Here is a 22,476-nt window from a genome sequence, read left to right as displayed (position 1 = left end):
CCGAACCAAAGTTCAGTCTAAGATGAAAGTTTACTAGCCTGCAAAATAGCTCGTTTAGTCTGTTCTTATCAGCCTGCCCAGCTACTTAGGTCATAAGTCAAATACTTGAAGAGCCCCCGAGCTAACTAGGATTGCAATGCATTGTGGGCTGCAACAAAATGCAGCAAGACAACCCTAAAGAAACACCTAAAGCCTCCAACCAACAATCAATAGGCGACATCCGGGAAGGTTGTGACCCCATAGTACTCACCCTATGAGGAACCCGGGGAGGGACCTGCGCACCTGGGGATAAATCGGTTGTTCAAAGTGTGCTGGGTGTGCCTGCTCATCAGACAACCGATCTTGCAAGATCGTCGTTAAACTCTCACTTTTGCTGTTCTGCGGGTCTCTGAGTCCATTCTTTGGGTTTGGACGGTGAATTTGTTTCTCATAGACCTAGTCTAGGATTGAGGAACACTCCCAACCCAGCTTTCCAGAAAACACTGAATTTAAAGATTTTGCCTAATGACAGCCAGTTGCAAAATTTCCGTTGCAAAGAAATCCAGCAGGAATCCTGATAAAAAGAAGCCTGTATTTGCAGGGAGAGTTACTGGGTTGTGGTCTTCTTGTTTGTTTGGTGTTGGGGACTGTTGTCATCCACAAGAGGGCGCGTGTGGTCCTCGAAGACCACTTCCAGAGTGTCCGTGTGTCCGTTTAAAAATCTGAAATCCCGGAAACCAACCCCAACCTGCAAACTATTACATTCAATTTGCACTAAGCACGCTGTCCATGAACAGGCGTCGAATCCAGGTTAAACACTTGGAGTAGAGCTGCATTCCTCTCTACCACTAAGGAAATTGCTGAAGCGCTGGCTTCTAAATGTGTACTGAATATTGTGGCTCTCCTAGTCAGCTAAAAGCCACCAGGAGGCGTTTATAAAGATGCTAGGGTAGGGCCGACTGAGAACATCCCCAGAGACCCATCACAGCAATCAGCTGTGGTGTAGGGGGTGGATTTTCATAGTATGGGCTCCTGTGGATGTGCGAAAAAGGGGGTATGCGAAGCAGGGATGGGGAATCTTTTTTGTGTCCGTTTGGGAGTCTCCCCTGCGCATATTTCCCGTTGGTGAGCCGGCAGTAGGAAGCCCGTGGGACCGCGCGCTGTCCCGGGAAACTCCGGAGGGGCTTTCCTTTCCCCCTTCCCTTCGCCCCCTCAGTTGAGCTCTCAGGAATGCTGGGATTTTCCTCCAGTCTTGTCTTGCAAGTTCACTTATTTCAGTTTTCCGTAAACACCAAAGTCTCCTCTGCAACTTGGGAAAATCTTTCCACGCACGTCCTCAAACGCGCCATACACCACCCTAATGAACGACGTTTTTTGTGAAAGCACTATGATCTGATAACAAAGCAGAATGAAAGATCTCAGGTCTCTCACAGGCTCCTCACCTGTAAAATAAAGACAATAGTTCGCATCTCACCAGGTTACTGTGAGCGTTCGATGAGGTAACAATACAAAACACTAGTCACAAAACCTGGCACACGATAAGGGGTCGGTTTTGTTCGACGACTTCACTTTTTTTCCAGTGAAGAAACAGAGGCCCGAGGGGGCACCAAGTTTCTGAACCCCTTGGAAGAAAAGGTCTGAGGTGCGAAGGGTGGGGTGTACTGACATTGGAAAACCACAGCAGACTTTAGAAAGGAAGAACTAGGTCATGAAAGACTTCACGGAAAGCTGTAGGTAGGTCGGCCCCATGGTGTAATGGTCAGCACTCTGGACTCTGAATCCAGCGATCCGAGTTCAAATCTCGGTGGGACCTAAGGCGAACTTTTGACTTTCAGTCCTACATCTTCTCTGTGATATACAGGCAATCATGCAATTTCTACACACGTTTCTCATTCCATCCTGGAGCTTTTATTCACAAACACACGAGTTAAATGGAGTGTGGGAAGTTTTATCCCTTTTGTTAAATGATGTATTTTCTTTCTTTTTTTGTAAGCCATCATAAATGATATATTTTCAACAAAATTTTATTTTTTATATATTTATAAGTATTTATCAAATATTATATACTTAATTTTTATTGATAGCATACTACCACCATTAAATTTAAAAACAACTAAAGCCAGAGGAAAAACACTTAAAATACAGATAATTACTGGTAGTGACTAAAAATTATATATCAATTTTAAATCTGTTTCAGAATGCTATGATGGAGTGATCAGTCAGTCATAGCCTTTAAGCATAAACGTGTAATATAGTGGGCTTAAAATTCTATGGCAGATATGGAATAGAAATATCTTTTAAAGATAGAAAAAGAATTTATGCACGTTTTCAACTGTTAAATATAATTATGCTAAGTATATTTTTAAAGAATTCTAGTACATGCCAAGTTGTTAGCTTTTAGGTTCCAATACACAAAATTCACTGAGTCATTAGATACTTCTAATTTGTATTTCATCAGATGCTGGCAATTACATTCTTTAGAATGATTTAAATTTGTAAAGAAACATTTTAGAACACCACTGGAAAACAATGTGTGAAAGCACAAAAATATTTTTACAATTCTTAAAGATTCCAAGGGATTAAAATAGCTTAAAGACAATGTTTTGATGAAAATAATTCCCTAACAGGACAAAGCAACTCCCTTGTCATCTCATGCTCAGACTCTTCCGTTTCTATTTTTCAAGTGCATTTTTTTCTGTAAATTTCCTATTTGTGTACATTTGATTTAAGATGATTTGTATTTTTATTATGATTTTGAAGGCATTCATAGAAGCATATTTTTATTAAGCCATTCTTGCTCAAATATGTCTTGTGTAACAGTTTCCAAGTCAATATATTTTTCTTCTGGGTGCTCTTATTAATTTCCTCTGCATGTGTTGTTGTTTTACGTTTTGTATTTAAATCAGTAATCTATCTGAAACTTAATTTCTTACACACTTGAGAGGTCTACTTTTGTTTTCCTTCATAGGTAAAGTTAGCTGTGCTGTCAAAATTTATTTTAAAATCACCTTTGGGCCGGGCGCGGTGGCTCACGCCTGTAATCTCAGCTCTTTGGGAGGCCTAGGCAGGCGGATCACGAGGTCAGTACATCGAGACCATGCTGGCTAACACGGTGAAACACCGTCTCTACTAAAAATAAAAAAAAAAAAATTAGCCGAGTGTGTTGGCATGCACCTGTAATCCCAGCTACTCGGGAGGCTGAGGCAGGAGAATCGCTTGAACCCGGGAGGCGAAGGCTGCAGTGAGCCAAGATCTTGCCAATGCACTGCAGCCTAGGATCTTTTGATTAGTTTTTTAAATTCATTTTATATCCCCAAAGCATTCTTCCTCTACAGTATTCAACATTTTCAGGCACTTGGGAATAAAGAGATAAAGAGGTAGAGGTTGAAGACTCAAATATTCCATTTTGTAGTTTCCAGCTTCTGGTAAAGAACTAAGAACCCATTAGGCTGTTGATGAGCTTACATATGAACCAGTAGTCTGGAGCGCAGAAACCCTAGGAGTCGGATTCCAATGCTTTGGCCCAGTGGTTAGTTACCTTACTCATAATGAAGATGTTGGTGCCATTAAGCACAGCAGAGTTTCCTTTGGAATCCTGCAGGCTTTGAAGAGATCCAGAAAACTACAATAGGTCACAAACAGACCTTGGTGACTTTGGCATTCATTTGAGATATTTGGAATATGTCCCAAAGTTGGGCCAAGCTAAAAGATAACAATTTTCTTAAAAGAAAAACAGATATTTGGAAATTTGATAAAGCTCAAGTTTGTATAACAAAGGTTAATTTTGAAAACAATGGTTAATTTGAAAACAAGGGTTAATCTCTCAATGGCATCTTTTGATTTTCATGATCCACACCTCAAGGGCAGTCTGGCCTTCCTATTTTTCTTTTTCCTTATCCCACTATTCCCTTTTCCTTCTCTATTTCTTCCATTAGCCGTGTTTTGTTTTCTTTATTTCCTTTCCTTGCCTATGCACAAAGTAAACCAATGATAAAATATTGTCTCTGTGCTCTTTTTAAGATATATTGAGGACTACATTTAAGGTTTGAAACTGTCAGAAGCACTAGAATCACAGCAAGCTTGTTTATAACTTGTAGCTAAAGACCTAAAGATTAAATGGCAGTTTCAAATCCTACAGTTACATGGATGTGTTTATACTATGGCTGAATCTAAGAATTTGTGTGGGTAAATTTCATTCTAAGCAGTGATACATCTGAAAGGATGACAATAAGTACAATTAATCAATTAATGACACCCATTGCTTTCACTACCGTGTTTCTTTTTTTTTAAATTTTCAGCCAGAGCCAAAGCTGAAAGCTACCAATTTTATAATTATGCACAGTTATCAGACAAGTTTGTTTGTTCGACAGAGTCTCTCTCTGTCACCAGGCTGGAGTGCAGTGGCTTGATCTCGGCTCACTGCAACCTCCGCCTCCCGGGTTCAAGCGATTCTCCTGCCACAGACTCCCCAGTAGCTGGGACTACAGAGGCATGCCACCGCGCCCAGCTAATTTTTGTATTTTTAGTAGAAATGGAGTTTCACCATATTGGCCAGGATAGTCTGGATCTCTTGACCTCGTGATTGGCCCGCCTCGGCCTCCCAAAGTGCTGGGACTACAGGCGTTGAGCCACTGTGCCCGGCCCAAGTTTTATAAATCTTGATGCCATTTGAAAACCTATATGATTGTGAGGCCAGGAGCAGTGGCTCATGCCTTAACACTTTGGGAGGTTGAGGCAGGTGAATCACCTCAGCTCAGGAATTCGAGACCAGCCTGGGCTACAGGGCAAAACCCTGTCTCTGCCAAAATACAAAAATTAGCCAGGCGTGGTGGCAGGCACCTGTAATCCCATCTACTCTGGAGGCTGAGACAGGAGGATAGCTTGAGTTCGGGAGGCCAAAGTTGCAGTGAGCCAAGATCGCACCACTGCACTCCAGCCTGGGCAACAGAGTGCGAATCTGTCAAAAAAAAAAAAAAAAAAAAAAAAAGGAAACCTATATGATTCTGATTGATAAAACAATCTCACAGAAACAATTTGACAAGATAATTCCTCTAACTTTACAATGAATGGCAAGAAAATGCAGCAGAAAAAATTATCACCGACGGCCGGACGCGGTGGCTCACGCCTGTAATCCCAGCACTTTAGGAGGCTATGGGGGGCGGATCACGAGATCAGGAGATGGAGACCATCCTGGCTAACACGGTGAAACCCCCGTCTCTACTAAAAATACAAAAAATTAGCCGGGCGTGGTGGCGGAAGCCTGTAGTCCCAGCTACTCGGGAGGCTGAGGCAGGAGAATGGGGTGAACCCGGGAGGCGGAACTTGCAGTGAGCCGAGCTCCCGCCACTGCACTCCAGCCTGGGTGACAGAGTGAGACTCCGTCTCAAAAAAAAAAAAAAAAAAAAAATTATCACCGAGCTCAATCAAAGTAACTTTACTTGGGACTGCTGTTTCAACAGGATTAGTAATTTGCTAATCAGTTTTCTAGTTCCTAAATTCCTTTTGCTTATAAGCAGTCAAATGAAATTGACACCACCGTAACTGGTTTTCAAAAGCATTTAGGTCTTTTGAGGTTGCATCATGGTTTACATTTAATTATAAGCTAATTTATTTCCTAAAGAGAGAGTTTTTTCTGATTTTATATTACCTCTGCTTTCTCATTAAAAACTAAAAGTAAAACCTGGATGCTGGGGAATGTAATTCATTTGTAAGAAGGCTCACCGCCTCGTGAACTCAGATGGTTAGCAGGCAAAAACAAAGCAAAACGAAACAAAACAAAAATGCTCCCTGCAGAATTCAGACTTTCTGCGTGAAGTTTGCCCCAAATAGAAACACACACTTGAGAAAGTCTTTGATTTTACCCTCATCTGAACAGCACAGGTGAGAATTGCTTCTGTCATTGAGTTTCTCTGCAAAACAAACCCAGAACGAGGGTGGCTAAGAATTGTTCATGACTTGCAAGCACAGAGGCAGGAGAGAGAGTGAATTTCTCCTCCTGGAATTCCAAACTGTAAAACCCTGGAGGTGGCAAGGGAATGATCCTAACAAATGGGAAGATTTCAGACTTTTATGGGGAGACCTCATTATATTTCTCATCTAAAACTAACAAGACACGAAAAATCTTTTCCAACACCAAAGGTGAAAATCATCCCAGCTGGTGTGACCTGGGGAAGTAAAGGTCAGTTTTCCAAATGCAGCTCATGCGAGAACGTATGACCTGCAATGTGACAATGACAGCTTTTCAGAGAGATGTCTACTTGCGCTACCAGGGCCTTGCACCTCCCAGCCCCTGGCCAGACTTTCCCTTGAGCAAAGCAGCGATGAGGGCAGCAGAATGTAGTCTTTCTGAGAAGTGGAAAGGAGTCAGGATTACTGACAGGACAAGCTCTCCTTTGTGAAGCCTTGGGAATGAAATGGCTGGAGAATGGAAAACAGGTTCCTTGTAAGTCTTTGCTTACTGTGGGTGAGGCCTCAAAATGTTCCATTCATTTCCACAAACTTTTGATAACTCCTCCAGGCGCTGGTCACTGAAGCAGAAGATGAGGCCTCTGCAATTAACGACTAAATGTATACAACTAAATATAGAATCACACGTGTGGATCTCTTTCTCCAGAGGCCCCTGGCCAAAAATGATGTGAACGAGAACCTTTTTCCATCATGAATTCAATCCTTACCATGCAAACAGGTTCCCATCTTTCAGTGACTCCACAAGCTCTTCTATTTTAATCATGGTTAAACATGCGCCCTTTAAAAGCAAGCAGGGTTGGGATTAGTGAAGAAGGAAGAATGGAGAGAAGAAATTTGGGAACAACCAGTGCAGACAGCCTTGGGACAAAATGTAAAACTGAGCCTTCCTGGGTTCTGGTGAAGATCATAACTGGGTGAAAGTCTTACCCTCAGCAAAGTGTTGATGAACTCTTATCCTGATCTAGGCACTGTGTTAAGCAATGGGGACTCTAAAGGGAACAAGATCTCAAGACTGGTCCCTGCACTGGGGGAGCTTGCTAGAGGGTAAGAGGGAGATATTAAACAGAAACTAAAACATGTGGTGTTATGATGAGGGCAGTTTGGGTGCTGAGAAATCATAGAGGGAGCCAGCTAAGCTGAGATAATGGAAGCCAGAGAAGCCTCAGTAAAGTCAAGTTGAGATCAGAGGAATGAGTACTGAACTAAAGCAAGTAAAGTGAGGGCAGAGGAGAGGGCTAAAGAGTGTTGTGGGAGATGGAGTTTGGGCAGAAAAAAAAAATTCACCATAGCTCATGCTTGGAAGTCAAGTGTGAGGACTGAGGGTGGAGAGGCAGCTTAGGGGAGCATCATCAAAGTATAAAGTGCTCCCTGGAGCCTTCCCCACTTATTTACTAGTCTGCACACAACATTTTATTTTAAGCAAGAGTCCTCCCTTTTCTCCATTTTACTTAAATGTCTATCATTGATATGGACTCATGGAATCTTTTTCCCCCAGTGGTTTATAACTCATTATTGTCCTTAATTATATTGATATTCAACTTTACCCATATTTAATTAGGGAGAGCCCCTTTTTTGGAAAATAGCCTCTTGCCTTGCAGAAGTAAAGCCATCTTGAAGCAAAACAATCATAATGACTAATATTTGACTCCTGCATACCAAGGCATTGTGCAGCAAGGTCAAAAACAATGTATGTAGCATGAATAACCCCTCATAAAGATGCTTATCTAACTTCCCCAGTGGCCATGGGTTTTGCAAGACAGTCTGAGCTGTGATCAGCTGTTCATATTTTACCCTAAAAGTTTGCTATAGAAAGGATACTTTCTGCAGGGTGAGTGCAGGGATCCACCCTCTCAGGCTGCAGCCCAAGATGTGGTTTCTGTTTGTAAGTCTTTATTAAATGTTTCTTTCTGAGAAACTGGATTTGTCAAACTTTGTTTGGCCTCTCAGCTCCCTGGGCCTTTGGAGGTCGCTTTGCCTATACCTGCTCATAGTGGAAAACCATTTGAGTGGCTTCTGGATCCTTGTAGCTTGCTACCATCATTTTTTTTTTTTTTTTTTTTTTTTTTTTTAATGAGACGGAGTCTCACTCTGTCGCCAGGCTGGAGTGCAGTGGTGCCGTCTTGGCTCACTACAATCTCCGCCTCCCTAGTTCAAGGGATTCTCCTGTTTCAGCCTCCCGAGTAGCTGGGATTACAGGTGCATGCCACCACACCCAGCTAATTTTTTTTGTATTGTTAGTTGAGATGGGTTTTCACCATGTTGACCAGTATGGTCACGATCTCCTGACCTCGTGATCCGCCTGCCCCGGCCCCCAAAGTGCCACAATCATTCTTTGCATAACAAGTTGTTCCAGACTTAATTTGCATCTACCCTGCCCCAGCCCAAAATTCAGCCATTTCTCAGTAATTTCCTGATTTCTTTCAGTGGGGAAGAGTATTAGAGAGGAATATCCGGGGGCATAGTGTACTAACTGCTTCTATGATATCTGCTTCTTGGTCCTTTTAATGGAAACACCTAGGAAATACATGTGCGTGTATACACATATAATCATATGTACTTATACATGTGCATGTGCATATATACACATATGTGCATGTATTCATGCCCATACAAATACATATACATATTTTAGAAATCATGAGCTCGGCTGGGCGAGGTGGCTTACACCTTTAATCTCAGCACTTTGGGAAGCCAAGGCGGATGGATCACATGAGCTCAGGAGCTCGAGACTAGCCTGGGCAACACGGTGAAATCTCGCCTCTACTAAAATACAAAAAATTAGGTGAGCATGGTGGCATGTGCCTGTAATTCCAGCTACTTGGGCGGCTGAGGCAGGAGAATCGCTTGAACCTGGGAGGCGGGGGTTGCAGTGAGCCGAGATCGCGCCACTGCACTCCAGCCTGGGGGACAGAGACTCTGTCTCCAAAAAAAAATAAAATAAAATAATTAAAAAAATAAAAAATAAAAAAATCATGAGCTCACACCCATACCTCCCATTTCAATCCATTCATCTCTTCAGGATTCTTTCTTACATTCTCCCATTCTATATTTGTATGTGTCCCTTTTTCCACATTGAGACCCCTAATTCCAACAAGATTAGCATATTTACTCACCTGCTCTATCATATAATACATGTACAATAGTTTTGGAATTGCTTTGCCCATCTACTAACAAAAACTATCCATTAAAAGAAGTTCAGTAGGTGGTTGTAACAACTAACCAAATAAATAAATAGAGTTAAAGATTTGTTTGCATTTCTCCATACACACACCCCTGTCTCCTTACCATCCTCACTCTCTTGGCCAAAGAGTGAAGGTGTACTGTCAAATGCCCTGTCCACAAATTATGTTCTTTTCCTTTCCATGTAGTCATACTATGGAATAAAATTGAGTTCATTTGCTTTAACTTGCTTTCAACCTTAGTTTTCTCCACTCCCCATCCTTACTTAACAGTTTTTCAAAATGTAGGTTGGCCGGGTGCGGTGGCTTATGCCTGTAATATCAGCACTTTGGGAGGCTGAGGTGGGTGGATCACCTGAGGTCAGGAGTTCAAGACCAGCCTGGCCAATATGGTGACACCTCATCTGTATTAAAAATACAAAAACTAGCCGGGTGAGGTGGCATGTGCCTGTAATCCCAGCTGCTCGGGAGGCTGAGGCAAGAGAATCATTTGAACCTGAGAGGCAGAGGTTGCAGTGAGCCCGTATCGCTCCACTGCACTCCAGCGTGGGTGACACAGTCAGACTCTGTCTCAAAAAAAAAAGAAAAAAAAAAAAGGTAAAACATTCACACGCTTTCAAAAGTTAAAGGTCTAACAAAAGGTAAACTCAGAGAAGTGGCTTCTCATATCCCTTGCACTCCATTTCCCCCAAGTCTCTTACTACCACCACCATTTTAGGTAACTGTTAACGGTGGAGGGTGTGCAGGTTCTGGCGTCTTAAATGAAGAATTGGACAAAACTCACAAACAAAGCAATGAAGGAATTAAGGGTTTTATTGAAAATGAAAGTACACTCCACAGTGTGGGAGTGGGCCTGAACCTAGGGGCTCAAAGGCCCCGTTACAGAATTTTCGGGAGTTTAACCCCTAGAGAATTCTATTTGTTACTTTGGAAGCCCTATGTAAACGGAGAGGATGAGGTAAAGTTACAAAGTCATTTACAGCATATGCCCTATGGAGAGGATATTTCCTATTATACCTGAAGTATGAATTGGCCTTATGTTCCCTGCCTCCAGATCTTATTTTCCTGTCTCACTTCCTCCCTGAGAGATGTGATCCCCATAAATCTTTATGGGAGGCAGAGGGACTGATGGTCTTTTTTCTGTAACTGCTTCATGCTACCTTGGGGCATAGTCCCTACCTATTGTGGATCATGGAACTCTCTCCCTGTTCTGTCTAGTGGAGGCAAGGTAGCTTCTTGATGGCCAGGGGTGGTGTCTTCACATGGAGGTGGCTGGAACCTTTGTTTCATGATCATCTGAAGCTTGATGGTTTCTAAGCAAGAGGAAATGAATTTGGTTAAAAGATTTAATGGGAAATTCGGGGGTGGACACCTATGCTCTCAGAAATGTTTGTTATAGAGATTTGCAGGAGAAAAAACAAAACCTGGTTTGTTCTAGAATCTATGTGTTTCCTTAAAGTCTTAGCAGAAGTGACTCCATTTTGGTTTGGTTTGGTTTGTTGGGGCTTAGTGCATGAGCCTAGTCCGAAACAATGGCCTTCCAGAATTTTGTTAAAAAAATTTCCCCTTTTTGGTCAGGTTCTCAGTTGGGTGAGAGTGTAATCAAAACTTAGGGCCTTAGTGCCACTCTCAGTTACCATCATTTTGGGCTTCTGGTCTCAGCACATCATTCATAGGTTAAGGGGTCCTCATGGTTGCACATTTCCTTCAACTCTTGTTATTCCAGTTGAAGAGAGACCATTTGACATTCTGGAGATGGCTACATGCAAGCATTTAAAACCTTTGAGGGAATGCAGTGCACCAGGGAGACTATTATTATGACTATTGGGAGGATGATACCAAGAGTTTGGAGTGTGCTCCTTACCCAAGGTCCCCATAAACCAAACCTCTTAAAATCAAATAGATCAAAGGATCAGCTAGATAAAGAATTTACTCACTTGACTTAGCAATTTCCTTGTCAGTCCTCTACCAATGAATTTCTGTAATCTTCATTTGACATATTTCTCCATAGGCCACAAGTGCCAGCAGCTGCACAGATACTTCTCTGTTTAGCCAATTCTATCATAACTTTCACAAGAGAATTTAGAGTCTATTGTGTAACTATAGCCTTTACAGTAGAATTTGCTATAGAACCTATTGTGAGGGATATATTTCTAATCATTGCTTCTTTTTCTTTAAACCATGGAAAAAGGACCTAACAAATGATGCCTTTTTAGAAGAGTGAAGGCCTTCTGGCAATGTTCTCTTTAACCCATGATGTGGGTTAAGAGGAGTGAACCAATGTTTTGTTTTTGATTATGAGGCAAAGCATGTACCTTTAAAGTTTCTTACCTACATTGGGCCTTCATCTTTTATCTGTCAAAGTATAAGTTTACCCATTTAAAAAGCTGGTTACAAACTCCTTCACAAGTAAGAGTATACACCATAAGTGCACATAACAGACACCTTTTCCACTTCTATTTTTTTGTAGAGGCATAAGCAAGAAAAAATATTCAAAGATAAGTTTCATGACAGTGGAAGTCTTAATCTGTGAACTTGAGAAAAGCTGTTCACAGTAAGGATGCCATTCTCTTCTTGGGAGAAATTTCTCTGGTTAGTTTTACCTTAAGGGTTCCAGTGGATACACAGCTCCAAGAGCTTGGAGGGACCCTTCTCAGTAGTGAGATTATGAACTCAAAGTTCAAGGTCCCAAAGTTTTCTTGTAGTGTGAATGGCAAGAACAGTCTTTCTCTGATTCTTCTAGAAGATTCAAATCATAAAAAGCTTTCTTTACCTGTTGAAAATACACTGTAGTAATCTACTGTTATAACATCAGCACTTTTGCATAGAAACCTTTTATACAACCAGAAAACATGCACTGAAAATAACAAATGAGCTCTCAAGCTTGGTGTTTGGTTGGTGGGGACCCACGTGGGTTCAACATGTGTATCGAGAAGTGTTATTTCTGTTCAGGGCCCATCTATCCTGGTCACGGCATGATGTTCGTCCACAACGATTGCAAGGTGTTCAGATTTTGTAAATCTAAATGTCATAAAAACTTTAAAAAGAAGTGCAGTCCTCGCAAAGCTAGGTGGATCAAAGCATTCCAGAATGCAGCTGGTAAAGAGCTTACAGTGGATAATTCATTTGAATTTGAAAAACGTAGAAATGAACCTATCAAATACCAGCAAGAGCTATGCAATAAAACTATTGATGCAATGAAGCAAATTGAAGAAATCAAACAGAAATGCCAAGCTAAATTTATAATGAACAGATTGAATAAAAATAAAGAGCTACAGAAAGTTCAGTATATCAAAGAAGTCAAGCAAAACATCCATCTTATTCAAGCCCCTCTTGCAGGCAAAGAGAAGCAGTTGGAAGAGAAAATGGTACAGCAGTTACAAGAGGATGTAGACATGGAAAATGCTTCTTAAAAATCTCTGTAACCATTTCTTTTATGTACATTTGAAAATGTCCTTTACAGACTTGGAAATGATAAATTATCAGTTGATTTTTTACATAAGGTCACTTAAATGAAAAGTGATTAAAACATATCTTTCCTACGTTGCCATCTGCAAAACATCAGATATTACGAATGTTAGATTGCATCTCAGCGTTAAATCTTCACTGATAGATGTATGTATGTAAATCATGAAAATTCTACTTCTAACTATAGAAGTGAATTGTGGATGTAAAATGGTTATGCTGTTTGGATAATGGCACTAGGCAGCATTTGTATAACAACTAATGGCAAAAATTCATGGCTAGTGATGTATAAAATAAAATATTCTTTGCAATAAAATATTCCCTTTATTAATGTTATAGAAGAGGGGATACAACAAGGAATTAACAATTTGTATGACAGTGTCAAATGTTATTTTGATTTTAGTATTTCCTGTTTTGGTTTATTTGCATCTTAGAAGATCATAATGACATTGTATGATGAAGCCTAATTATTCTGGACTGTTTTGACCTGGTTTAACCCTTCTGATAGGTAGTTGCGGATGTTGGGGATGAGAACTGAATAATCTTTGCCTGGAGTGACACTACACTCTAGAATTTCCATTTTGGAGAATACTCAGTTTTAACTTGTGATTGCTGGTAGAACAAACTTTATTTTTCTAGCCTAGCAATGTTCTAGAAGCAGAGGAATCCCAGTGCCTTTTAAAAGTTATTATATGGTTTTCTTTTAAAAAGCTTCTGTTTTTGGAAAGTAGAATTTATGGGTATAACATCTGTTCACTATTTGCACATAAAACCATTTAAAAAGAAAAAATAAACAGAAACAGAAAATAACAAATGAATAAAATTCCTTTATAAAATGTTTAAATGGGCGACCACGTGACCAAATGTATCTGAAGCTTTGTTTTCCCAGGAATGTGGCATCAAACATTGGCTATAAACTATTTTAAACAATTTCAGTATTAGCTGATTTAACATGAAATTATTTTCTTGATATTTAATTTTTTGTTTTACTTGGGTTAGCAGCTTTATACAAGAAAATCTGGTTGTTTCTGCAGTTTACAATAACTTAACACAACTATAATTAATAGCTTATACTATTTTAGAAATCCCATACAATTTTGAAATATATATTAGTATTATTCACAAAAATATAGCCTAAAGAAGACTGAGCATCATTTTGGCAATCCCACGTACATAAACGTGTCAAATAATCCTGTTTACCTCTCTTTTCTGGACACTTCAGGGGCCCGCTGAAGTATTCAAAAAGCCAGGTGCCAGGGAAGAGATTTTTGAAACCGATGTTTGATTTTGGGAATTCCAGATTACCATAAGTTATTTATTTTGCCAAAATGATGACTCAGAAATTTTAAAGAAGCAAAAACCTTTTATAATCCTTTTGAATTTAGTCAACATGTTCATACAAAGAACCTCTTCCGTTAAAAAAAAATGTAAAACATTCACATGCTTTCAAAAGTTAAAGGTATAACAAAAGGTAAACTCAGAGAAGTGGCCTCCCATATCCCTTACACTCCATTTCCCCCAAGTCTCTTACCACCATTTTAGGTAACCAGATTCACTGTTTTCTGGTTTATCTTCACTATGTTTTCTTTTCAGAAAGAAAAACAGGCATGTGTATGTTTTCTTAATTCCACTTCCTTCTTGAAAAAAGTTAGCCTACTATAATATTCATCTGCATTTTCTTAACACTATCTCCTAGAAATTGTATCTTTTTTGTAGCCCCATAGCGCTTCCTCTTTGAGTCCGTGTTACAGTTTATTCAACCAATCTCTTATGCCTGGACATTTAAAGTTAGTTAAAATGCTTCTAGAAGGTAAGCAGACAAAATAAAGATTATTGGTCTTCTGAGTTTGCCCATGGAATTCCGATTCACAAAATGCTTTAAATGTACCCCTATGTTTTCTACCATTTACATTTTTTAAAAGAATCTATCCAAGTAGAATCAACCATTTTACATTTAACTTCATTGTTGTTTCTCTTTCTCATAACATTCCATGTGTCTAGTTTCTATAAGTATGGAAGGAGGAGGGTATTAAAGATGTCTTTTGGCCATTGTAACAGATAGCTTTAGAGAAGAATTCACAGTACACGAAATGAATTTAATAAATCATTCATAGAAATGAACAAAAGAGCAAAACAAGCAGGAGGCTCCCATAGAAGCAAAAAGACAATAACGATTTACAATAACCAATGGTCTCAGGCAAAAGTCAGTAACAGTGTTTTGCCTTCAAGTGCAAGAAAATATAAAATTATATTCAATCTCAGTGAATTTTCTATTCACTGGAAGATAGGTAATCTGTTGGAAGTAAACATGGGAATTGTCACCTCCTCTTCCCAAGTAAGATATGCCTTTCCTCTGAAATGAGTAAGAAAGGAATTATGCAAACATTTGGAGAAAGGAGAAGGAAAATGCTGAAGACATATCTAAAAGTGAGATACAGCCTCTGAAAGGACTTTTGAGAGAGAGAGAGAGATAATATATATAATATATATTTAGAGGCCATCTTCTCCCCACAACTGTGGAAGGTAATTCCTCAAGAAGAAAAAAAAAAAAAGCTACTCCTTATTAGCAGAGGACGGTTTCGATCCATCCATTTCGGGGTTATGGGCCCAGCATGCTTCCGCTGCGCCACTCTGCTGGTAAGCAACTGTTGTCCCTCTTCTTATTTATCATGTAAGTGATCAGCCATTTTTATTACACTGCTTTACATCTTTCTGTTTTTCTTTCACTGTTTCTTTCCCGGTTTTTCTTTTTTCCTCTTGCCCTCTTAAGATCAGCTCACTCTAGAACCAGTTGATTCCAACAATCCCCTTCAAGTTGCGAGTTGCCCTTTCCAAATCTACCAAACATGCTTCAAAACCTGACATTTCTTTCTTCAAGAGCTGCTTTGGGTTCAGGAGCAGAAACAGGATAAAGTCGAGCAAAGCCCACAGAAGCCCTTACTTAGAGAGAATCGAGGAAGGCATTAAGTCAGACTTACTCTCCTTAGAGAGAAAGTATATTAGCCAATTCGCTTGTTTCCTGTCCCCAATAAAATTTCTTTCCCAACACTAGAAGTATTTTTGCGTATTGACCTAGAAGTATTTTCGCATATTGACCTAACGCCCTTTGCAGCTTTCCGGGCACCTGGTGTACCCACACAGCCCCACCTTACCCCCACCCCATCCCTGCCGTTGAATTCATGAAAAGGGGCTTCCTACCCTAACCCTTTGGTGTTATGTCTGCGGACAGCTTTCACTCTCAGCGAATGTGGGCTTTCCCAGCCAAGGGCCCAGAGACCTTTGATACTCCTTCATCCTGTGCTATGTCAACAAAGTCCCTTCTGAAACTTTTATTTTGCTCTTTTCACCAACTTGCTTTTCCCGTTTTTTCAGAGTTTCTCGGTCTTCAGGAAAGCCTTGTGTTTCCAGTTCCAGGTCAGGCATAGGATTGGTGGCCATTACTCTCCAGCAATTTCATCTGCGTTTTCGTTTTTTTTTTTTTTCCTTATCTAAAAAGACAGGCTCAGACACTGAGGCAGATATACTGGGGTTAGGAAGATGTCCCAGAATAAGAGCATGAGAAAGCAGGCTGGAATGGTTCATGTGGACAAGATGAGTCCTAAGCAAAACTGAACCAGGTCCCACCAGGACCTGACCTGGGGCCACTAGATTTGGAGCCATGGGTATTAACTATCACAGCAGGGAGCCCCAACCCCTGGGCCACTGACCCGGTACTGGTCAGTGGTACTGGTAGCCTGTTAGAAACCGGACCACACAGCAGAAGGTGAGCAGCAGGAGAGCCAGTGAAGCTTCATCTGTATTTACAGCTGCTCCCCATCACTCTCATTACCGCCTGAACTCCACCTCCTGTCAGATCATCTGAGGCATTAGATTCTTATAGGAGTTCTAACCCAATTGTAAACTGCCCATTTGAGGGATCTATGTTGCCCACTCTTTATGAGAACCTAATGCCTGATGATCTGTCACTGTTTCCCATAACCCCCTGATGGGACCATCTAGTTGCAGGAAAACAAGCTCAGGGTTCCCTCTGATTCTACATTATGGTAAGTTGTATAATTATTATATATCACAATGTAATAATAGAAATAAAGTGCACAATAAATGTAATGCATTTGAATCATCCTGAAACCACTCCCCTCTCCCCCAACCCCTGTCCATGGAAAAACTGTCTTCCACGAAACCAGTCCCTGGTGCCAAAAAGGTCTGGGACCCAGGCATCACAGCACTGAATTGCTGCTTACACTACAGGTGTTGCAGGAGGGCTCAGAAGGGTTTCCAGAAGCCAGTGAGACCCCAGCCCCAGCCCCAGCCAGTTTCCAGGTTCTTGACACCTTCGTAATAAAGAATTCAGGGAGGAGTCAGAATGAAGCCAAAGGCAAGAAGCTTTTATTGCTAAGCAAAAGTACACACTTTGGGAAGTGCAGGTGAGCTCAAGAGAATGAGTCATGCCCAACAGAGTTTGAGTTTTCTATTTTTATGGGCCCTTGTAATTAGAGGGTGAACTAATCATGAGGTTTTCTGGGGGAAAGTCGAAGATTTCATAAAATTGAGATGCCACCCATTTTTATATTAAATATGGGCGCTGGTGGGTATGTAATTTCGTATGGTAATTAGCATATAATTAGATCTTGGGTAGGGCATGGGTCAAATCCAGTGCCATGTTGGACCCAGACAGTTTCAGACAGCTTAGCCACCATCCTGTTTGTTAGGGTCTTATCAGCCCAAGTTCTTCCTTGTCCTTGTAGCTAATTTTAACAGCTCCTTTTTTGCTGTTATGTGAAATTACTGCTTGATGTTTCTCCTATGACCACCCAGCATTCCTATCAAATAGAGATGAGATTTATCACTTTCTTTGTTTCCCTGGCCCTCTCACTCCACTAGCATGAACCCTCCAGTGACTCAGGTGCCTGATCTCAGCCTCTTTCAGAAAATAATCTGAGTGGAAAAACATTTTTATACCCACAAGCCAGGACTCCTCCCCTCCTCTCCACCAAATGCCCTCTTTTCCTCTCAAAGGGGTTTCGGTCTGTGTTGCATGGGCCTCCTCTCTTAACTAGAAAACCAGTGAGGAAGTGGAAGGAGGAGACTGAGCACCTGCCATGTAATATGCAGTGGTGTACCTCACTTATTGTGCAGCAGGAAGAGCCGCAGACAAAACCCCTCAGACACCGAGTTAAAGAAGGAAGGGGTTTATTTGGCCTGGAGCATTCGCAAGACTCCTGTCTCAAGAACCAAGCTCCCTGAGTGAGCAATTCCTGTCCCTTTTAAGGGCTCACAACTCTAAGGGGGTCCATGTGAGAGGGTCGTGATCAACTGAGCAAGCAGGGGGTGCATGTTTGGGGGTGCATGCACCAGTAATCAGAACGGAACAGAACAGGACAGGGATTTTTACAATGCTTTTCCATACAATGTCTGGAAACTATAGATAACATAACCAGTTAGGTCAGGGGCTGATCTTTAACTACCAGGCCCAGGGCATGGCGCCCGGCTGTCTGCCTATGGATTTCATTTCTGCCTTTTAGTTTTTACTTCTTTCTTTGGAGGCAGAAATTGGGCATAAGACAATATGAAGGGTGGTCTCCTCCCTCATTTGCTCACCTCATTAAAAGCGATGAGGCTGTCTTTGTCTTACAGATGAGAAGACTGAGGCATAAATCTGTGATCCTTCACCTGTATGTTTCAATTTCATGTCTATGTTTATCAGGAAGCTTTTTTTTTTTTTTTTTTTTCGCAGAGGGTGGGGAACAGGGTCTTGCTCTGTCACCTAGGCTACAGTGCAGTGGAACAATCATAACTCACTATAACCTTGACCTCCTGGGCTTAAGTGATCCTCCCACCTCAGCCTCCCCAGTAACTAGGACTACAGGCCCACACCACCACACCTGGCTAATTTTTTTTATTATTATTTTTTTGTAGAGATGAGGTCTCGCTAGGCATGAGCCAGCAGACCTAGCCCTCGATTTTGAAAGGTAAAGGATCTGACATTTTAGAAGAAAGGTAAAGGAGGAATTTTTAGAGAAACCAGTTCAAGACAAGCTGTTAATGGTACTTACAGGAAACATAAGTGTTTGAACGACAAGGCTGGAAAAGAATTAATGCACCATGGGACAATTATCATAACGAGAGTGGTAAGGAGATGGTATGGAGAGTTGGGGGGAAGGAGGAATCAGCAGTTTCCCAGATCTGGAATTACAACAGGGCCCCAAGTTCCCATCCCACCATCAGGAAAGATATCTGGTGAGAACCTCAAATGGACCTGCAGATATTTCTTCACCACTGCCTTGCACGTCCCTTTCCTCGTGTTCATGTGGGGACCTGCAGGTCATTAAACTACAAATCAGTCTTACCTGCTTCATGAGGAACTTTTCCCCAAGAGACATTTAGCAAACAGCTTGGGTGATATCCTTAGCGCTGTAGTGGTGGACAGAGCTTTCCTCCTAGCAGTCTCATGGGCAGAGCTTTCCTCCAAGCAGTCAGAGAGCTTTCCTAAGCTCCTCACAGCTCCTAAAGGAGCTGTTAAAATTAACTACAAGGACAAGGAACAGCTTGGCCTGATAAGACCCTAATAAACAGGATGGGGGCTAAGCTGTCTGAAACCGTCTGAGTCCAACATGGCGCTGGATTTGACCCATGCCCTACCCAAGACCTAATTATAGGCTAATTACCAAACGAAATTACACACCTTCAGAGAGCTTTCCTCTGACTGGTTGGAGGAAGCTCTGCCCACCACAAATGCAACGAGTAACCCTGGCACCCAATTGCGTTTTCGCGGCTTGCTAAGGGCCTGCTTTCCAAGGCTGCCAGGCCTTGCTGAGTTTGCACAAAGAAACGCGGCCCGCGGTAGCAGGCGTCCGGCTTCCTTGGGCGCGCCGCCTGGTGGAGACTGCGGGGAAGGAGCCACACGAGCTGGTAACTCGACAGCTGGTTCTCGTTTGCTGAAAAGGTGCTTTGAAAATGGCTTTCAAAAGTGACTCTCACGTTAGCCTTTGGTTGCTGCTCTTCTTACACATCACGAGTAAGGCCCTCCTTCCCTCAGCGAAGATTCTACAAATCAAGAGGCCAGGATGAGGTTGGTTAAGGATTGCTTAGTGTCTGCATGACGGATATAGGCCAGGAGGGAGGCTGAAAATGCACTGCGGGTCTACGGTCATACCACACTGAACACGCCCGATCTCGTCTGAAAATGCACCGCGGGCAATTCACAACTGTCAATACGTGGGACAGGATTGTAGCCGGCAGACAGGCTTAATTATATGCAGACCTATGCAGACCGGCTTAATTATATTTTCATCATCTTAAGCATCCAGAGGCTGCACCACATTGTCAGCTAATCACTTCATGTTGTGTTGTCTTGCCGGTTGTATCTGTTTTAAAGCTAAGTAAATTTAGGGATGGGGGTTGTTGTGGACTGAACTGTGTCCATCAAAATTCCTGTGCCAAAACCCTAATCTCAATGTGACTGTATTTGGAGATAGGGCATTTAAGGAGGTAATTAAGGTTAAATGAGGTCAAAACGGTGAGACCCCAATCGAAAAGGATGGGAGAGGGGGAGACGGAGGAAGGAGCCTACTCTAATGACCTCATTTTAATTTAATTACCCCTGTAAAGACTCTGTCACCAAACATGTTCACATTCTGATATATTGGGAGTTAGAACTTCAACATATGAATTATGGGGGGCAGGGCAGGGCAGGGCAGGGGAACACACAGTTTAGCCCATCACAAACGTATACACTTTAAGGATTGTTACTGTCAGGCCTCTGAACCCAAGTCAAGCCATCGCATCCCCTGTGACTTGCACGTATACGCCCAGATGGCCTGAAGTAACTGAAGAATCACTAAAGAAGTGAATATGCCCTGCCCCACCTTAACTGATGACATTCCACCACAAAAGAAGTGTAAATGGCCGGTCCTTGCCTTAAGTGATGACATTACCTTGTGAAAGTCCTTTTCCTGGCTCATCCTGGTTCAAAAAGCACCCCCACTGAGCACCTTGCGACCCCCACTCCTGCCCTCCAGAGAACAAACCCCCTTTGACAGTAATTTTCCTTTACCTACCCAAATCCTATAAAACGGCCCCACCCTTATCTCCCTTCGCTGACTCTTTTCAGACTCAGCCCACCTGCACCCAGGTGAAATAAACAGCTTTATTACTCACACAAAGCCTGTTTGGTGGTCTCTTCACACGGACGCGCATGAAAGTTACACTTTAAGGATTACGTATACACTTTAAGGATAAACGTATACTTTTAAGGATTGTTATATCTTCCTGAAGAATTGACCGTTTTATTATTATATAATGCCACTCTTTATTCCTGGTAATTTTCCTTGCTCTGAAGTCTACATTGTCTGAAATTAAAATTACTCCAAGCTTTCTTTTGACTAATGTTAGCATAATATGCCTTTTTCCATGCCCCATTACACTGTGGCTTGTGTTTCCCTAATCATGTAGCTGAAAGTCCCACAACCCAAGATCCCTCTCCAGGAATCAAAGTGCAGTTCTGAAAGATATGCACTCCTCCCACTGTTCCTTCATAGTGAATGACCGTAATAAACACCAGTGCAGCAGCCTAGGTTGTGTACCGTCAGGTCATCCACCTCCACAGAAAAGAACCAAAGCCCTTAGTACATGGCACTGACTGAGCTCCCATGCAAAAGCCACTTCCACTTTGCCAACCACACAAGTGAGCCAGCTTGAAAGTGGATTCCCCAGCTGACACCCTGTGGAAAAAAGAAAAGCCGACTCTGCCCAAACTGCAAATCGGGTAGCAAAATGATGTTATTATTGTTTTAAGCCACTATGGTCTTGGTGGTTTGTAATGCAGCAATATACAAATGGAGAAATAAAAAACAATAGTGAGAGGGCAACATTTTTTCCATCCTTTTTGGGGGTAGGGGAATTAAGCACTCAGTTTCAAATATGCTCAAGTAGAGATGCTTGAGTAGGATCATAGGATATTGTAATGCCTAACCTTGTTACTAACCCTATTTTTAGATTTTCCCTTTTTGTCTCTTTAATTACCTAGCCTTGTTTCCCGTATGAATAGACTCTCCCTTAGCTGGGAAAGCCAGACGAACTCCATCCGGCCCCTTGATTTACAAGACATTAAGGGCTCTTTACCCAACCCCCTTCCTCAAGGAGTTAACCTGTGTAAGCACATCCTCAGCATTTCGAAGGAGACCAATTAACTGATAAGGTACTGGAACAATGTATGAAGTTCCCAGGATTTTGCTCAAAAAAGATAACAACATAAAGCCTTGAGTCTGTGTCCGGCATAGCATCCATATCTAACTCTTATGAAGGATTTAGAGCCCCGCACCTGGTTCCATTGCTTTTTTTGTAACCATTTGTCTTTTAAATTGTTTATTTCTCTGTAACCATTTGTTTTTTTGATTCTTGCATGTTTTTACTTCTGTAGAATTATTGCATTTGAGCTCGCCTCCCCTTCCTAAACCAAGGTATAAAAATAAATCGAGCCCCTTCCTCGGGGCCGAGAGAATTTTGGAGCGTCAAGCCCTCTCTTGGCCGCCGGCTTAAATAAAGGACTCTTAATTCGTCTCAAAGTGTGGTGTTTTCTCTAACTCACTTGGGTATAACAGTATAAGGAATAGCCTCAGGCAAGTTCTGCAGCTATGAGAGGAGATAGTATAAAACTGAAAGGCCAATAAGGAATTATATTGCGGTATTATATAGGAAACTGAGAGGAGCTAAAGGGCCAAGACTAACACTTGAAAAATGGCTTTTTTTTTTTTTTTTTTGAGACAGAGTCTCACTGTGTCGCCCAGGCTGGAGTGCAATGGGGCTAATTTTTGTATTTTTAATACAGATGGGGTTTCACTACATTGGCTAGGCTGGTCTCAAACTCCTGACCTTGTGATCTGCCCGC

General features: G+C 41.7%; 1 protein-coding gene and 1 non-coding gene across 3 annotated transcripts; both read left to right on the top strand.

The window, feature by feature from the left end:
- The first annotated feature begins 1,510 nt into the window (after nt 1–1,510).
- LOC129038059 (probable ribosome biogenesis protein RLP24) lies at nt 1,511–12,899 on the top strand. 2 transcript variants are annotated; one of them, XM_054490601.1, is made up of 2 exons: nt 1,511–1,713; nt 12,078–12,899. In XM_054490601.1, the coding sequence occupies exon 2, from the start codon at nt 12,101–12,103 to the stop codon at nt 12,536–12,538; it is 438 nt and encodes a 145-aa protein (XP_054346576.1). In that variant the 5' UTR covers nt 1,511–1,713; nt 12,078–12,100; the 3' UTR covers nt 12,539–12,899. The 2 variants fall into 2 exon arrangements, with proteins under 2 accessions (XP_054346576.1, XP_054346575.1); XM_054490600.2 differs by lacking the exon at nt 1,511–1,713 and having other exon boundaries at nt 12,045–12,538.
- On the top strand, nt 1,721–1,792 carry TRNAQ-CUG (transfer RNA glutamine (anticodon CUG)). Its single transcript has one exon. It is a non-coding gene; the product is annotated as a tRNA-Gln (tRNA).
- Nucleotides 12,900–22,476: the final 9,577 nt, after the last annotated feature.

This window comes from Pongo pygmaeus, chromosome 5, assembly GCF_028885625.2.
Source record: "Pongo pygmaeus isolate AG05252 chromosome 5, NHGRI_mPonPyg2-v2.0_pri, whole genome shotgun sequence".
Classification (NCBI taxonomy): Eukaryota; Metazoa; Chordata; class Mammalia; order Primates; family Hominidae; genus Pongo; species Pongo pygmaeus.
The sequence above is the reverse complement of the archived record's forward strand: the minus strand, read 5'-3'. Positions and strand labels throughout refer to the sequence as shown.